The sequence below is a fragment of the Podarcis pityusensis genome (assembly GCF_964106645.2).
Source record: "Podarcis pityusensis genome assembly, chromosome: 5".
In the NCBI taxonomy this organism is placed as follows: Eukaryota; Metazoa; Chordata; class Lepidosauria; order Squamata; family Lacertidae; genus Podarcis; species Podarcis pityusensis.
Genome location: NC_138032.1, coordinates 65,460,433 through 65,479,382, shown reverse-complemented (window position 1 = coordinate 65,479,382; position 18,950 = coordinate 65,460,433). Strand labels below are relative to the sequence as shown.

At 41.7% G+C, this 18,950-nt stretch overlaps 1 protein-coding gene across 4 annotated transcripts; it reads left to right on the top strand.

Moving 5' to 3' along the window:
* The first annotated feature begins 231 nt into the window (after positions 1-231).
* On the top strand, positions 232-11,145 carry LOC308476747 (putative lysosomal acid lipase/cholesteryl ester hydrolase). 4 transcript variants are annotated; one of them, XM_081004595.1, is made up of 11 exons: positions 232-471; positions 601-706; positions 2,028-2,136; positions 3,168-3,285; positions 4,115-4,313; positions 5,982-6,091; positions 6,592-6,728; positions 7,678-7,824; positions 8,490-8,561; positions 9,781-9,846; positions 10,620-11,145. In XM_081004595.1, exons 2-11 carry the CDS (start codon positions 693-695, stop codon positions 10,851-10,853), a joined length of 1,206 nt encoding a protein of 401 aa, XP_080860721.1. In that variant the 5' UTR covers positions 232-471; positions 601-692; the 3' UTR covers positions 10,854-11,145. The 4 variants fall into 4 exon arrangements, with proteins under 4 accessions (XP_080860721.1, XP_080860720.1, XP_080860719.1 ...); XM_081004594.1 differs by having other exon boundaries at positions 232-706; XM_081004593.1 differs by lacking the exons at positions 232-471; positions 601-706 and adding an exon at positions 1,410-1,462.
* Positions 11,146-18,950: the final 7,805 nt, after the last annotated feature.

Below are 18,950 nucleotides of genomic sequence, written 5' to 3'. Positions count from 1 at the left end.
TTTGAGAGGTCCATTTGCCCTCCTAGGCAGGCGGTTTTGCAGATGGGCTCTGAGCCGCTCTTGGTAACCAGCGAATGGCAGGCCAGATCATCTGCCATACAGTATAATGCTTTGTACAGACTTATCAGTAGGCAAATGTTGGGTGTGTGATGATGCTTTCTTTCTCAACTGTTTTCATAGTTTCCAGAAGCTCCTGGCTGGTTGCCCAGGAAAGTATAAAGATAAGGAAAAGTTTCTTACAGTCCTTTTTCATTTCAAACACAGAGAGGCTCTAGAACCCAGCCTCTTGGATAATGGTGTTGTCCTCTGTTAATCTGCACCCCCCTTCTCTCCCACTTCCTCATTCGTCATCATCATCACCTGCTGTACGGGGGCTGCTAAGTGCCCTCTGTCTTTGAGTTCTTTCTCTCCTACTTTTAAAGCTCACTGGGTTCTGGGAAATGGAAGGTCTGGAATGTTTTCTAATAACAGGTCAGCAAGGTGTTGCTCCTCCTCTCCCATTATTTCCCAACTTTCCCCCTCACCTGCCTCTGAGCTGCTACCTCCCTCAAACCCCTGTTGTAAATCAATACTATCTTCCACTTCCTCCTCCCTGGAAAGGTCAGGAGGTGTAGGCAGTCTCCACCACTCCTCTGCTCACTCCCTGACACAAAGGTCTTCTGCTGTGCCTATTTGAGATCTGGTCGCTACTGATGCACAACAACAGGTAAGCAAAATTACTTTCTTCCATGTCTCTTTTTAATTTATTTTTCAGTGACATAGCTATGGTCTTGCATTTTAATAGCTTGCATTCTTAAGTTGTTCCTTTAACAGTGTTATACACTGCTGAAGTACAATCAATAATTTTTTAGCAGACTTGCATCCCATTGTAAATAATGGTCTGTTCTACAAATTACCAAAGCAAACATGTTAGCTAAGTTTAATGGATTGAGTTTAATGGATTGAGTCATGAGGTGTTGCAGACCCCATTTCCCAGTATCCCAGTCAGCAACAGCACCTTCTGAGCCAGTGGTCCTGGGAAGAGGAATTCCCAGCACCTCCAGACTCAATATTTTAAACTGGGAGACAACTCTATTTCCAGCTAGAATTGGTGTCTGAAGGATGTAGTAAGACTTTTAAAAAGTACTTGGGTTAGGAGGGCATGCTGTTTGGTGTCATGACTCACTTGGCACTGTTGGGTCTAGCTCTAGCATGGCAGATACTGGAGGAAGATGAGAAGGAATGGAAGTGGTAGGCTGGCCCCACCTCAACCCCACCTGGCTCTGTGTGGAGATAGGACTTCCAGCTCCGTTCCTTCCAGAGGGGGAGAGAGTATTGTCAGAACTTGGGGAGGCAAAGCAGGCTGGGTAGGGAGGAGGTGGGTACAGCACTCTCTCCTAGAACACCAGGAGAAGGGACAATATATGCCTGCTTAGACACAGCATATGCCTGCAGGTTCACCCAGGAACAGAGACTCTCATGAGTAAGGACTGCACTCATGATGGCTTTTAGCTGGATGAGTGGACATGGAGAAGTGGTTGAAACAACTACTCAGCAGTCTTGAGGTTAGTGTAATGGAAACTGAACCCAGGCGCCTTGGCCACTCTTCATAGATCAGACCCATCCCAGTCAACCCTTTGTCCTGTCGGAACTCTGAGACTGAAATAGCTCTTTTCCTTGTGCCGAGTCTGTACCATTTCCTTACTTAAAAGAAAGAGAATCTGAGGACATGTTTTGGGATGGGAGCCAGGGCATTTGGGCTCGGCTTCAAGGATCAAAATCCCCCGGGAAGCAATTGGAGCATATTGAGCAACAACAACCAGTGTTGTTCTAGGGTAATGCCACAGGTTCTCCTCCCTGCTGCTAGTATAAGAAGAACACTGCTGGATCAGGCCAAAGGTTCATCTAGCCCTTTTATCTCACCTTTCAACACCCATCATGTCTCCTCAAGATATTTCTTCAATATATTGAGTTTCCCCCCTGAAATCTTTTTCATTAAGGACTCATGTTTTCAGACTAGAGATACTGTAGTTCTGTTTTATACACAGGTCCAAGATGTGGCTGTTTTGGGGAGTGGCCTGCTTAGTCCAACAGGCTCTGACATCTGATGTATTCAGTAGCAGAAGACATCTGAATCCACAACAATTTATGACTATTGTAAGTTAATAATTCAGATGGCCTTGAAAACAGTGGACCATGTTCCTTATAATTTCATTTTTAAAACAGTTTTCAAGAGCACATGCATTTCCAGGAAGAAACTCCATGCTTGGCAGGAGTTATTTCAAACTGCAAGTTAATCTGATCGTGTTTGAAACAATACTCTCTTGGCTAGATAAACTGATCTAGAAGACACAGTTAGCTTTGATAACTCCTTCTCGAAGCAGAGTTTTACACTGGCTCCTCAGTGTAAATGTTGACACTTGCTGCACATGCATTAGCTGAAGCCTTAGGCAGCAGATTCATTATATTTCTCATGGTGAGAGATTTCTTTGTAGTTGCTTACAATACAGATTTGGTGTTTTGCATCATATCAGTACAGATTTCCTTTTTGTCTTTTTGTTGTGGAATGGAGAAAACCACAATCAATCTGTGGTTATGTACACACAAATATACCCAGATGGGGGAAAGGGGGAATAAGTTTGATTCAGTTCGCATTTCATGCTGAATCTACATGATTTGCATTTTCTGGAACAATACACAAACCGGAACAAAGCCATCCTTCAAAATTGGCACGTCTCCAATTTTTGCGTACTGTTCTCCAGCCAAGTAATGGAAATAGAAATGTATATACCAGAGTACAGTGTTTTTAAAAATGCATATACAAATGAAAATAGAATACAAAAAAATCATTTTATTAGGCAAAAAAAAAAGGTGTGTTTTGGGCAAACTTGCATACAATCATGTGTACATTATGAGAGTTTAGGGGAGCGATGCGGTGTTGTTGCACTACAACTCCCATAATCCTTGACCCTTGGCCATGCTGGCTGGGACTGATAGGAGCTGGAGCCCAGCTATAGCCACAGATTTCCCATTCCTGGTGTAGGACTAGCAAAGTCACTTCACAATAATCTTGGCCCTCAGAAGTTTTTGTTCTTTGGGATATTCAAGCAATTGTCCCAGAAATCGAATGATCAGATTTATTTATTTCTTAATCTAGCATTTCTATTTCCATCCTTCTCCACTCACAGCCTGAAGTTATCCAGTACTGGGGATACCCCAGTGAAGAGTATACAATCCTAACAGAGGATGGCTATTACCTGCAGGCAAACAGAATTCCACATGGAATACATAGTTCTGGGAAGACAGGTAATTTTGAAATTTAGCAGTAAATGCATTAAAATTCCACTTGCAATGCCTGATATCCCTATGTTCAACTTTAAAAATGTTACCCAGACTTCACTATTTTTTTCTTTCATTCAACTTTATTTGGAAGAAATTGTTGCAAGTTGGCTGAAATCACTTCAGTTGTGCTCAGTTGTAAACACACTTGATGATTCCTTCTTCATTATATCTGAGCAACAAGGTTTCCCAGATTAATCAATAATTCCAAATTATCAACAGTTAGAATAATTATCCAGACTTCTATTCATAGCAGAACACTATGAAATATCTTAAGTGGCGTGGAGTTTGGTTGAGTGGCTTTTTTATGTCTTTTCAAAAATCAGTGCAAATATTAACTATCTCCTGATTCTTAGGAGAGTTGTTCAGAAACAGCCACAGCAGTTGTGGTCTCTCTTCAGCGCTAGGCAGCAATCACCTCAGAGACACAGCGTTTCACCCACAGGAGAGACAAGACCTGCCCACCTTCTCACCTCACCTACTTCTGCTAGCTTTTGTCAATACTTCAGCACTGCCTCTCTAGATTGCTTGGGAAAAGTAGGTGGGGACATGTTGGCAGAAGAGAAAGTGGGCGGGGAAAGAAGTGTCACAGCGTTTTACGTAGGCTTACACAAAACATCATTGCTAGCCTTCACAGAATCTATGGAAACATTTTCTGAGGTCCTAGGAAACGTCTGGCTCACCTCCTTTGTACCCCCTTCACCCTACTCTGCTTGGCCTTAGGCTAGATACCAGTGGGAAATATTGGTGCTCTGTGAGTGCCCATTCTCTATCTACTGTTGTCTCTGTTTTCCAGGGCCTAAGTCAGTTGTGTTATTGGTACCTGGTAACCTTTGTGAAGGCAGGAGCTGGATTTCAAATCTTCCCAGCAATAGTCTGGGATTTGTTCTAGCAGATGCTGATTATGATGTTTGGATAATAAATAACAGGGGGACAACCTGGTCTAGAAGACATCAAAACTTCTCAGTAGACCAAGAAGAATTTTGGAATTTCAGGTAAGTACAAGGGGCTATTGTTGCTTGGATGGAAGGGATGCTTTTCCTAAGAACTTTCCCAGGACTCAGCTAGATTAGTAAAGAAAAAGCATTTTAGATGCATTGTATAGGCAATATAACACTATGAAACCAGATGGCATTGTGGAGTTCTGTCTTTCCCAACTGGATTTCTCTATATGATTTTACAATGCGTTTAACTGAAATGCTTCATAGATGTATTTATTTTTATCATCATCATCATCAATCTTTATTATTGCCCAGAGACCCAACAAATCATTACAAAGCAATACACAATTCAGACAGCCTACCTCCAGGTTAAACAGGAGTATCTCCACCCCCATCGTTCTACCCGGATACTGAGGTCCAGCGCCCAGGGCCTTCTGACAGTTCCCTCACTGCGAGAAGCCAAGTTACAGGGAACCAGGCGGAAGGCCTTCTCAGTAGTGGTGCCCGCCCTGTGGAACGCCCTCCCACCAGATGTCAAAGAGAACAACAACTACCAAAATTTTAGACGACATCTGAAGGCAGCCCTGTTTAGGGAAGCATTTAATGTTTGATGTATTATTGTATTTTAATATTTGGTTGGAAGCCGCCCAGAGTGGCTGGGGAAGCCCAGCCAGATGGTCGGGGTATAAATAATAAATTACCATTATTATTATTATTACTATTATTCTTTTGTTCAGACTTAAGGATAGGGATCATTGGTTCTTGCAACCACCAATAAAAACTTTGCCACTGCTAATGTTCTAGCGATTGTCTGGTCTTCCAGTAGGAACCTGACATAGTGAGCCTTTGATTTTCCTGGGAAAGGTACCAGCAAGGGTAATATCAGTTCAGCCGCCCAGAGCAGAATTTTAATTTAATTTTGGGGAATTTTAAGCATGGCACCACACTCCACATAATATCAGACGGTAGTGACCCCCCAAAAGGCATTTCCTGCTCTTGCCCCTGCACTGTGGAATGCCCTTCCGTCTTCCATATGTAAAGCATCATCAGTGTGATTCCGCACATCGTTCCTGATGTAGATCTTCATTCTCCACTTGGTTGTAATGAAGACATTTCTTGCCACCTTGTCCCTGGTGTAGATCTTCACTCACTGCTTCCTCCCTGGAGGGAAGTGGTCCAGTTTTGTGGTTCACCTCCAGTGCCAGAATATCTTAGGCCAGTCCTAATACAACTAGCATATAAGACCATGAACAATTTGGCATTTAGATTACCTGATAAAGGGTCCGCTCTTGTACAGATCTGTTAGTTCCTCCAGGCATATTGTGAAGACACACCATTTTGCCCAGACATTCCAGGATGTACACCTTTTAGACTGTGTAAAGGGACTTCTGAACTACCATTTAAATTTAACACAGTTGAGCGATTTTATATAATTTAATATAATTCTTTAAAATTATCCTTTAACATGTGGACAATGTACATATCTGAGAACCTATTGGGCAAGTTTAAGGGTGATATAAATATTTAAATAAATCATAAATATATATTTACTCTTTCTCTCCTTACTCTTTCCATAGGACAATAAACTTACAACGTTATCCTCCAAATGTAAGGGTATCATATGTAATGTATGGTACTGTTTGTATTTAGACATTAATGTCCACAACTGTATGCAATTGCAGACAGGCAAAATTTCAGCTATATTCTGTGTTTGTCTTTCAGCTTTCATGAAATGGCAATTTATGATATTCCAGCAGCCATAGACTTTATTCTGCAGAAAACTAAGCAAAAAAGCTTGTATTATATTGGCCATTCCCAGGGAGGTACAACGGGTAAGTTAATAAGAAAAGAATGAAATACCTTTTATTTTCTTGCCTTTTTGCATTATCAGGGACTTATGGGGGTGTGGTCCAGTCTCAGGACTATTGGGAAGACTAGTTCAGAAAAGAAAAAAGACAGATTAAAGCATAGCTTTTAAAAAAGAAAAGAAAAAGCAGAGTTCACATACGTTCCATGAGAAAGTCTTTTCAGGATCAGAACTTCAGTATACAGGATCAGGCAGCATATACAGCTGTTATCAGTTCCACAGCCATGAAGAATGTCCATTTGTGGTGCAAATAAATTTGTTGAATGATAGGCATTTCAAAAGAAGAGAGATGGGAAACTTTTGCCCTTGCAGATATTTGAGACTCCAGCTCCCATCAGCCCCAGCAAGCATGGCTGATGGGCTCCAGCTCCTGCAACACCTGGAGGGCCACAGGTTTTTTAAATCTCTTATTTGTTTGTTTGTTTGTTTGCAAGTGCTATGTTTAGAATTGTTTCTTTTTTCCAGGTTTTATTGCCTTTTCAACCATGCCACAGCTTGCTCAAAAGGTTAAACTCTTCATGGGCCTGGCTCCTGCCTACACATTGGAAGGCATCAAAGGAGTCTTTTCCTTAATTCTACGCCTTCCTCAAGAATTGATAAGAGTAGGTATTGTACAAGGCCCATAATTCTAATATATATTTTTCTTCTGAATCTTTATGGAGAGTTAGTCTTCCTGCCATCCCCTTCATTTCTTTATGTTGAGTGTGAGCTTGAAGAATTAGAAGGTTTGGATCACATGAACATTTGTAGTATGATAAGGTGAGAGTCACCGTGAACTTTAGAAACAATTTCATCAGACATATTATATTGAGAATCTGGAATATATATAAACATAAGTTATATGTGAATATACACTTATGGATCTGAACACTGGAAGCCTTTCAAAGAAAAGAGAAATGGTTAATGGAAATTCTTCTTCTTTGGCGATTACTCGTGACCAAGTAAGATTGTCTTCCAAGAACACGGTCTTAACAGTGAGTCCCTATGTGACTGTGGAGGCCAATTCTGGATCCACATGTCCTTCCACAATGCTTTTTGGTGGCTGCTCCCAGACAGGATGAAGGCTCTGTCACAGTCAGGGATGCTAGAAAGGAATGATTGACATTCCAACCTGCATGCGACACAGCCAGTAGCATTTGAATTCTGCTGCTGTTCAGCTTCTGCCAAATACTCTGTTATTCATCTTACTGTCCACTATTGAGAATGCCCTTTTCCAGGACCCCACTCCCAAACTTTTAAGGAACTATCAAGAAGGCCCCATCTGTCAATCTTAACACCTGAGAGGTTGTGTGGGAAGAAGGTGGTTGTTCAAGTTGTTGGAGAGCACCCCTTAGAAATCTCACCTCAGCTATCCAGAGCCAGGCCACATCAGAACCTGGCAGCAAAATTGCCTAGAATGCCCAGGCATCTCACCTTGAGAGTGCTTGAAGAAAAGTGGTATATAACTGTAACATAAAGGAGATCTGTTCCTAACAGGAACCTCAATGTTTCCTTTCAAGAAAGGAGAATTATTTAGTAATGCTTCAGATTTTTTACATTTTATTTTTACAGCTTATATGCGGCAGTAATGAACTCTGCTTTTTTAATAACAAACTAAAAGCCAACAATGCCAAGTGGTGCAGCTATCCAGGGATTGACAAACTTTGTCTCCAAATCATGTCCTTATTCCAAGGACGCAATGAGAAAAACCTAAATGTGGTAGGTAGTTTTTTCCTCTATCATTTATTCATTTATTTCTTTTTGAAAGAACTTGCTGTGTACATATACAAAACAACAAAAGAAAATCAATCAAACAAAATAGAGTATTTGCCATAATTTTGAGTTCCTTTACACAGTTCTTCCATGGTGAAATTCTAGAGGCCTCTTTTAATAAATGTTGATCTATCTTTTAAAATTTATTTTCAAAATTAACTTCATGTCTAGTTGGTAGTTGGTCATTTACGCGTAGCCATAGAAGAGGAAATGCACAGCACTACAAAAACCAAAGAAGTTTCAGAGTGACTAATTTTATCTGCTTATGCTAATTTCCAGATGCAAAGTTAGAAGGAATTACTACTGTAGGGCAGGCTGTGACCAGGTGACCTATCTGCCTGCTCCATGTGCTGTCCAGGTGCTCACTGTTGAGAGGCAACTTCAAGGCCCCTGTTCTTCCTTCTTATGGCTCTTTATCAGCTGGATTCACTATGGGTGGGGGATACACATCTAGGTACCCAGACACCTCTTCATCAGAAACCTGCTTCCTTGTGCTACATGCTGCACTACCTTGATTGCCATGACCTATTGCTTTGTAAATAAATATGTTCCTTGAAAATTTTTCAAGAATGTGAATATAAAAAGCATTTTCTTTTCTATTATTCTTCCAGAGTCGAGCAGATGTGTATCTTGGAATTTACCCTGATTTTACTTCTGCAAAAACTATTGCACACTGGAGTCAGGTACATTCTAACAAATACCTTCTCAGCATCTCAAAAAAATGGGAGTCAAAAGTCTGACGTTTCGACTTGCCTGTTTAGTTTCTCATGTTTCTGTTTTGGTACTAAGGTTTCTATTTCATTTTATAAAAGTGTAGTTTTCCAGATTACCAGACCACTCAAAAGTTATATTCTAGATACTTCAATATTCAAACATGAGCTGTAACAACTCTTTGGATCTCATGGGAAGAACATAGGAAGCTGCCCTTTACTGAATCTACCCATTGCTCCTTTCAGTTCAGTATTGTCTACTCTCACTGGGAGCAGCTGTCCAGGGTTGCAAACTGTAGTATCTCCCAGCCCTACCTGGAGTTGCCAGGAATTAAATCCGGAACCCTCTGAGTGCAAGGCAGAGACTCTATCACTGATATATGGCTCTTCCTGAATATTTAATTTTGACATTATAATTCTTCCTTATGTTCTTTCGCCATTGCTTATGCTCCTTGCTGCTGAGTTCTACAAGGGAAACAATGAGACTAAGGAGTAGAAAGCTGACAGGCAGGCAGGGGGTGGAGGAGGGAAGATGGAGGTTGGTGGGGTACTGCCCCATGCACCCGAGTGCACTAACATCCACTGGTGCTGGGAATCCTCACATTATGCAGAAGGTGAAACATATTGCAGTGGTCTTGGCAGCTGAAGATTAGTGAAGGCTGGGCAAAAGAAGAGGTCAATATTGTGCGCACAGGGACCAATTCTATGGGGTGAGGATAGCTCCTCCCTCCCAACATATGCAGGAATGGGGCTGAAGCCCCTCAATCTTGAGAGGCCGGGCTCAGTTTTTTTCTATTTTCTCAGAAATGAGGATGATAGATATGTTAATAACCTTCTACCTGACTTTCTAGAGACACCACTGTTTTAAGCAGAGCTTATGGTCCTATCATTGGCCAGGGTGGATGGTGGGAATTCTGATACTGTCAAACCTCGGTTCCCAAACAGCTCCATTTTGGAACGCCTTGGCTCCCGAATGCCAAAAACCTGGAAGTAAAAGTTCCAATTTTTGAATGCTTTTATGAAATCGAACATCCGACGTGGCTTTTTCTTTGAGTTCGACAAGCGAAATTTGACTGTAACCAAGATCCCTAGCGTTTGAATTTTCTTGTGGCCCTCCATCTTTCAAGAGGATTTTGTTTTTTGAACGTGCACCAAATTTCAAATTGTGTATAAGTCTTTTCCATCTTTTTAGGTTGATAAAACCAACCAATTTAAGTATTTCGATTATGGATCAAAGAACAAAGCTGTCTATAACATGGTAAGTGTTTTGGATTCTAATGAGAGATTTTGGCGGTAGGTTAAATGTTTAATGTGAACCGTGTTGTGATTTCTGAGTTCTTATATAATTCCTTTGGGTGAGATAACACCAAAGACACCAAAGAACTGGTTGTAATTATGTGTTTATCTATGAAAGTGCATGCATTTAATGAGTAAGGGCATAGAAAACTGCCTTATCCCAAGTCAGACTATTGTTCCACCTATCTGTCTATACTGATTGGCAGCAGCTCTGATTCTAAGCCCTACTAGAAAACCTGAGGGACATATGACCTTCTACACACAAACCAGATGCTCTACCAGTGAACTACCACTCCCCTCTAGATTTTGCCTTTTGGGATCCATTGAGAGCCTCCTTCCAGGCCAGATGGGCAGCGGGGCTTAGCTGAGACTAGTCTGCTGATATGTGCGGAAGTGGCTGCCTCTGCTAAGTTACTCCACCTTTCAGCTGTTGGGGGGGGAGGGAGAGACTGAGCAACATCATCAAAGCCCTACTGCCCCTCAGGCTCACAAGGAGACCCTCCCTCTGTCCTGAAGAGCACGTCCTCCTCATGAGCCATGAGGACTCTTATTCCTTTTGCTATTCTTACTGCTCCAGAGTAAGGAGTTGGATACTTAATAGATAGTTAAAGAATGATTTTCAAGGGACAGATGTTAGGCATTCAATGTATCTGAAGATGCAAAAGATATCTTTAAAAAGAGGAAAATAAATAAAAGTGAACCTAATTTTCATCTTTCTGTTCTTTTTCTCAACAGAGTACACCCCCATTTTATAAGATAGAAGACATTACTGTGCCAACAGCTGTGTGGAGTGGTGGGAATGACATTGTTGTAACCAAAAAGGCTATTGAACGGCTGCTCCCTCGAATCCCTCATTTAGTTTTCTATAAGAATATTCCTGAATGGCAACATTCGGATTTTATCTGGGGTCTTGATACACCAGACCAGTTGTTTAAGGATATGCTTTCTCTGATGCAAAAGTTCAAATAATGTCTTAATATGAGAGGCAAACTATATATCTGATATTAATGCAGACAATTTTTAAAGAAATTTTACATTGATTTCTTTCTGTACTTATGTTTTTCTTTTCTGTCGCAAATAATATTAAAGGTTGGCTAGCAATAACAAAAGGATCTACGGAAGAAAAACACACAACAAAATTGATGGTAAAAATGTAACAACATGCAGGGGCACAGCCTCTAGTACTACTTATTATTATAATATATATTCATATTATATTGTGTAACCATGCATTATAGAATAAACTTGCTTCTGTTCTTCAGTGAATCATGGAATTCTTTGCCAATACGAAGGGACGCCCAAAAGGCCAAAGAATATGCAGCTTGGAATAACTTTTTGTATTCCAGCGGAAGGTACTCCAATTCCGACTAACCCACCCAACCAGAGGTCAGTGAGGGAAATGTCACACATTGCTCAGGTTTGGCTATCAAGACCATGAGCCTCCATAGGGCGGCTGTCTCTTATTTTAGCAAATGTTTTCAACTGCTTGACCCCTGTAATACCTTCCACGTAAAAGAAGCCAATCGCTGGCTGGCATTGTGTACACCTGGCTTTGCCAGACACAAGGGAGCCTATTACTGTTGAGACTTTGCGGCTGATCTGGGGCAAGTTAGGCAGTGTTTGTTGGTTCAGTTTTGAGGTCCAGTTATTTGCAGTTTGTCTCAGTACGTGGCTCTTGCTCCAGCATGGAATGGCGGGGGGGGGGGGCAGGGAGGCTTGCTGGTAACCCTCCAACGCCACCATTAAGAAGCAGCGGTTCTCCATATACAGTGGTACCTCCAGTTGTGAACGGGATCCATTCCGGAGCTCTGGCCGCATCCCGAGGAATTAGCAACTGGAATTCTGCGCATGTGCGTGGCGCAGTTTAATGCTTCTACGCACGAGCGTGGTGTATAGAGTGCTTCTGCACATGCGCGCACGGTGAAACTCGGAAAAATACTTCCGGGTTTGCTGTGTTCACATCCTGAAATATGCACAACTAGAGGTGTGCGTATCTAGAGGTACCACTGTAATTGGATCTTAATTGGACTAAAGTACAGGCGTGTGCTAGAAGAGATGAGATCACAAACCGTGGAACAAAACCAACTAGGGCAGTGATGGTGAACCTTCTGGAGACCGGGTGCCCAAACTGCAACCCCAAACCCACTTATTTATCGCAAAGTGCCAACATGGCAATTTAACCTGTATATCTCATTTTTTTCTGTGTGTTTCACGTTTCTTCTTTTTTTCCCTTTTTTAAAAAAAATGATATTTATTAAAATTTCAGAAAAAGAGTTACATAAAAAACAAGAAAAGCAAAAACAAAAGACAGAAATAAAAATACAAGAGAAATACAAAATACAAAATACAGAATAAAAGAATAAAAAACACTTAAAAAAAGTAAATCAATCTTTCCATGCCTTGTTTCTTGTTTCCCTGACCTCCTCATACCTCCCTCTTTTGTATTCCAATTCAATTTGTTAATCCAACAATTCCTTTCCCTCCTTTTTAATCCTAATCCTCAATCTTGATATATTGTAACATTAGATTTTTACTAATTAAAAACCAATTTTTCCATATTCTTTTGTACCTATACAGCTAGAAACCACTTAACTTCAATCCAACATCATTCTAACATTCATTTATTTTGCAATATTTCTGTAAGTAGTCTTTAAATTTCTTCCAATCTTCTTCCACCGACTCTTCTCCCTGGTCACGGATTCTGCCAGTCAAAAAAAAACTTCTCTTGAACCACTGTAGCTGTAGCAGTAGCAATTTCTTTAGCCTCTTCGGCTGTCTTAAGTGTTGAAGCAGATTCCTGTAATAGTTTCTGAATAGTTTCTGTATTAGTATTTACTTTCTGTCCCAAATTATTGATACTTGTCGTATTTTGATTAATACTTGTCGTATTTTGATCAATCTTATCCGATGCCTCGGCTACTTGTTTACTTATTCTTTCCAAAGATTCATTAATTTTAGCTAATACCTGAGCCAGGGCATCGTCAGCTGCCATACCTTTGGGTTTAGGTTGTGCCGATGTGGTTGCTGTTGGTACTCCAGGGGGGCCAGATGTCGAAGCCCTTCTTTGCAATCCACCGTCTGTGCGAAATACTCTGCCAGACCTCGTTGCTTGTAACAAATCTATCTTCTCTTTCCCATCTGCCATAACCCTCAAGATATAACCCAAGGTCACTCACAGTCAGAATCAAAGTTGTTTTGAAATGGAAAATTCCCTTAGGAAATTGTAGTGGAAAATTCCCTCAGGCCAGCTGCAGTTGTAACAAATTCAAACTTCCTCTAGGGGGACACTGTAACAGTCATAAAAGTCTTAAAGTAATTAACTTCTCTCTTTAGCCCCCCAATTCACCAGAAAGACAACAGTTTCTATCTCAGTCTGTTACTTTAGAACCAGGAGATACCTGTCAGCAATACTGTAACCAAGTTGTATCTCAAATGCAGAGTTAACTGTCAAAGTACTTTCAGAGACAGCGCAGTTTCCGATACGGCTTCTTACTGTCACTGGGAACCCGTTCCGGGGTTTTAAGCGGTGGTTTTTGTCTCCTCTTCCTCTCTTTTTTCAGGGAAATAACGTTCAAACCTTCTCCCCCCTCCTCCCCTGCCTCAAGGAACTTCCTATCTGAGATTTCCCTGCCCCCTGTAAAATGCAATAAAAAAATTAACTGCAAACTGAAATGTACTCTGGATTTAGGGCTTGTTGTTTAGCTACTGTATTCTCATATTGAATAGAATCCTAATTCTCTAAATTGTTTGAGCGAGGCTGGGATCGAGGGGTGCATGGCTGCCGGGTTCCCACACCACCTTTCCCCAAGCAGCCTTGCAAGGTTGAGATTGGGGGGGGTGAGGGGGGTGCAACAGCCTTGCCGCTCGGGGCTGGTGTCGCTCCAGTGGCAGAGACTAGGCAGACCCAGCACACACACACAAATGCCCTGGGCAGATTCACCTTTATTTAAGAATGTATGAGTCTACAATACAAGAGAACGCGATTCTCCTACTCATGATTGTTGCAACAGTTGGCAATACAGTACAAAATATGCACCCAGTGGTGATAAGTAGTCAATTTAATGGAGCCCCTTTTTTGGTTGTCAGTCTATCACACCTCAGTGTTGTTTTACCATTTAATTAATTTCTTTTCTGTGTGGATGGTGTAATTTGTCACCAGGTGGCAGTAGACCTACTGATGGAAACAGGATGGAATTGGTATCTATTCTGTTTTTGTCTGATAGGTTTATTTACATATTGTTTTTCCCACAGTCAAGCAGATGTATTTTTCATAATCTCTCCTTATTTTTCTTCTGTAAAATCAGTAGCCCACTGTGGCCAGGTAGAGTTTAATTAATGTTTTCTTAGCATTTCAAAACTTAAACATCAATGGTTGATTCCTTTTGTTGTTGTTGATGGTGATGGATGATGGCTTTGGATTTGATTTCATCACTCCATATTTATTTCTTGATATCAGAATCATAGAATTGTAGAGTTGGAAGAGAATCTGGTCCAAACTTCCTGAAATGTTGGGAATATCAACTAAAGCACTATCATGTGCCATTACCTACTTTGTGCTAGGCTGAAATTCAACAGTTTGCCCCCACTATAACAGTGCTGTAATAAATGAAATTATGTCTGCTGTGTTTTAGCACTGGATCTTCTGTAAAATGGCAGCAGCTACTGTCTTTCTTACATTTGCTTACAATGATACTTGTGAAAATACAGTTAATCAAATATGAGCAGTCAAAGCAATTTGGTTATTGCTTGTTACTTGCTCATTGCCTTTATGATAGGGAAGAAGAACTGGGTCAGTGAAGAACTACCACAAAACAAAGTTGTCACTTTAAGGCTGCGGTTCTCAACCTGTGGGTCCCCAGATGTTGTTGGACTACAACTCCCATCATCCCTGAGCTCTGGCCTTGCTAGCTAGGCGTGATGGGAGTTGTAGTTCAACAACATCTGGGGACCCACAGGTTGAGAAAGGCTGCCTAAGGTGATTGTTCATCTCCTTTGAGCTGAGGATGTGTCACAAATCAGTACCTGCTCACATCTGATTGGCATTGACAGTCTCTGCTGATATGTGTCTCTGCTCATGTGTGCCCGGTGGTACCACACATACACTCATGAAAGCTCGATGGATCCATGCACAGAGGTCAATTTCTGTGTGCAAAAACTACCCTGGTGGACAGCTGCCCCCCCCCCTTGAAAACACTATACAAATATTTATCATCATCGTTTCTACAGATGAGCATACTAAGCCCACGGGCATAGCCAGGTTTTATGTTGGGGGTCCGGCTTTATGTTGCGAGGGCAGAACCTCAGTTAGTTAAGTATTTTGTATTGATTTACTTGATTTGGGGGGCAGCTGCCCCCCTGCCCCCCTGGCTATGCCCATGACTAAGCCCATGGGCTTAGTATGCTCATCTGTAGAAATGATGATGATAAATATTTGTATAGTGTTTTCAAGGGGGAGGGACAGCTGTCCACCACGAAAAATAATTAATTCACTCAAATCCCCCAGAGGAATAAATATTACACCAAATCAAGGCATATATTACCAGTGATTGTTTCCCAGATGATTACCACCATCTGAAACGAGGAACTTCTGCATAATGAATAAATAAATTTGATAAGCCTGGAGGATAACTGAGTCAGGCGGCAAGATGGCAACTGTTTTTTGAAAATAGATAAAGAGAAATAATTGTATTGCATAGGTTTACATAGCCAAAAAGAGAGAGACGTTTTTCAACATAGAATGAAAATCTGGCAGATGATCATGTTTGCCAGCGTGACTCATAGGCTGTATATTCTGAAGAAGAAGGGAAAAAACGGGACCAAGAAGTAGGAGATGCAGATTTTGAAATACAGCTCATTGTTATTTTATTTAGTCCATTTATATTCTGCATTTCGTCCAATGAGTTCAAGATGGTGTGGATAGTAGGAGTGTGCACAGGCCCCAAGATTTGCCTTGTATCTACATTTCTGCATTTTAAAAATAAAATAAAACTTCCATCTCTTTCTTTGTCACTTTCTGCTTCTGAACTAGATGTGCCCTTGGCTGAGTCCAGCAAGGCTCTTCTTATTTTCTTAAAAATAACAGTGGTTAGATGCATGGTAGGCCGCTTCCCCTCCATTCCATGCTTACAGAAAAAGGTGCCTTGGGGTTTCCAGAAACATAAGAAAACAACAAGAAGAAATAAGAATAAGAAATAAGAAGAAGTGGGCGCTATTGCCATTACGAGAGAACAAGGGAGGTGCCATTTTAAAAGCTAAATTCCAATTTGCACATTAATCCAGTCAAGTAATGTGTAAAAAAAAATGCATCTGTTAGTGAAAATAGTGCACAAGCACATTCTATGAGGGGAAATTACTTTGCAAAAATGTTATATTACACAGTATATTTTAAAAGCATACATTAGGAGAAACGAGCACTAAGATGCTGGTGAATTTTCACGAGGGCCTTTAAAAAAAAATCAAAACCAGATGTGGAAATGTGGAGAACTGAACTGAAGTTTGTGAAAATGAGAAACTGAGAGAAACCAAATTAACTCACCGTCTGCACCCCTGGTCTTCAACTGGCGGCCTGGTCCAAGGTAGGTTGCAAGGGGAACACTACCACCATGCCAACGTATGGTTAAAGAAATGAGTCCTCAAATTTATGTTTGGGTTACAAATGGGTCCTGGGTCTGAAAAGGTTGAAGACTGCTGGTCTACACGGAGTAGCAGTAATAGGGGACTTTTTTGGGCCCAGTCTTACCGATCAGGGTTCAGGGCTGAACCTGAGACTCTTTGCCCTCAAAATAAGTGGGGCATCTTCCCTCTTCATGTGCCCAAAGTGTTCTGGCCATGCTATTTCTCCATGGGGTTGTATTCAAGTAAATTTTGCTCACAGTAGACCATTGAATGCCCCTAACTTAGCCATAGTCACTCATTTCAGTGGGTCTGTTTTGGAAATACTCCATTTCCTTTCCCCTTTTTAAGATTTAGCCTCCCTCGTATGACATAGAAAAAATGTGCATACCAACAACTATATGGCATGGTGAAAAGGACTTGTTTGTTGACCCTGATAATGTCTGTTTCTTCTGGTTTACTATTCAGTTTCGTAAGGTACGTTTGAAGTAAAGAATACACAACCTTCATTTGGGGAAGACCACATCTTTATCTTAGTACTACAAGGATAATAAATGCAGCTTGATAGAGATTTTATTGTTATGTGTGAGGCCTAGTTCCTGCTTACTGGACAGTGACAGTTAAGTTTTGCTGGTCAACACGGTTATTATTGGGACGTGGGTGGCGCTGTGGGTTAAACCACAGAGCCTAGGACTTGCCGATCAGAAGGTCGGCGGTTTGAATCCCCGTGACGGGGTGAGCTCCCGTTGCTCGGTCCCTGCTCCTGCCAACCTAGCAGTTCGAAAGCACGTCAAAGTGCAAGTAGATAAATAGGTACCGCTCTGGCTCCCGCCAAGTAAACGGCATTTCCGTGCGCTGCTCTGGTTCACCAGAAGCGGCTTAGTCATGCTGGCCACATGACCCGGAAGCTGTACGCCGACTCCTTCGGCCAATAAAGAGCGCCGCAACCCCAGAGTCGGTCACAACTGGACCTAATGGTCAGGGGTCCCTGATGGTTATTATTATGGTCTTGTGATGATGTTGGGGGCAGGGCCAAAACATGCACTTTTGACTCACACGTGCAGGAGAAATGACTGAAAAGGGCTAAGGCATATGAGCAAACAGGAAGCTCAGATAAGAATCTAAGGATGGCTCTCACATGCTCAGACGCTGGTGATTTTAGTGGTAGCATTCAAGATAGAACCCTGAGGCATGACAGCAGAAGGGAGGAACAGGTTTCTGTAGTTTAAGTAGTAAATGACCAGGCTCACTTGTGCAACCCCGTGAAACATCCAAGCAGTAATGTTGCCGCAAGCAGCAGGAGCCACAGGACAGAATGGAGAAGGGATGTTTTGGTAAAGCTGGGTGTTACCAATATATGAGTGGTGTTGAAATGAAAACCATCAGATGTGTTGAAGTGATCAATATAGAAATAGAAAGGACTTGGAAATGGATCCTGGAGGAACTCCATCCCAAAGTGATTGTGCTGCTCACTAATAATAATAATAATAATAATAATAATAATAATTTATACCCCGCCCATCTGGCTAGGTTTTCCCAGCCACTCTGGGTGGCTTCCAACAGGATATTAAAAACACAATAAAACATAAAACAATAAAAACATTCCTAAACAGGGCTGTCTTCAGATTTCTTCTAAAAGTCAGATAGTTGATTATTTCCTTGACATCTGATGGGAGGGCGTTCCACAGGGCGGGCGGCAATCTAGGATGAGATTCTTTTGCATGACATTCATATACAAACACACAGAGATCTTCATTTTACTAAAACACACTGTTTCAGAAACCAGTTAGGACAGGTTTTACAAGAGTTCATGAATGGGGAAAGGCCTTAAGTGATATGTAATGACAGTTAAGAGGTCAGAAAGGGAGCACAGAGAGTAATCTTTGCAGTTTTGTGCATGCACAACAGTGTTCTTGTTTATAATTGTAGAATGTTACATGGTGTGAAATTAGCAATGGGGAAAAAATGGCCTTGCTGCCTCTGCACTGTTGGAGTAACCGAAGTATTTGAGCTAACTCCTTACCTGGCCAGCTGTCCCGGATTGGTGAGATACAGAAGAATGGTGGGAGGAACCAGCTGGGGAACCACCAAGCAAAGAAAGCTCAGGGCTTGAGGAGGGATGATGGGACAACGATGAGTGGTCAGAGGGAGAAGACTGGGATGAGGTGGTGTCATAAGGGGTAACAGGGCTTAGTGAGCTGGGATAGTCTGGGGAGAGAAAAGTCCAGAATCAGAGGCAGAAGCTAATGCAAGAGAGGAGGGAGGCCAAGAGGCAGAGACTGGTGAAGAGTCATGGGTGTCCCCTCCTCCTGTTGCATAAGCCCCCTTCCCCCCTGGTCTCCCAGAATCAGAAGAGGCATGAAAAGGGTGGAGGAGAGATAGGTTCCATGTAGATACAGTCTCTGATTGCTTGGGTAAAGCCTTGGAGAGGAGGAGAACTTCAGCCTCAGCAAC

Bases quoted from the DNA above. Each gene is read 5' to 3' on its own strand.
- LOC308476747 (XM_081004593.1), top strand. From the start codon at position 1,425: ATGCCTGCAGGTTCACCCAGGAACAGAGACTCTCATGA. The intron at 6,092-6,591 runs GTAAGTTAATAA...TCTTTTTTCCAG, and splicing joins TTCCCAGGGAGGTACAACGG to GTTTTATTGCCTTTTCAACC. The intron at 9,847-10,619 runs GTAAGTGTTTTG...TTTTCTCAACAG, and splicing joins ACAAAGCTGTCTATAACATG to AGTACACCCCCATTTTATAA.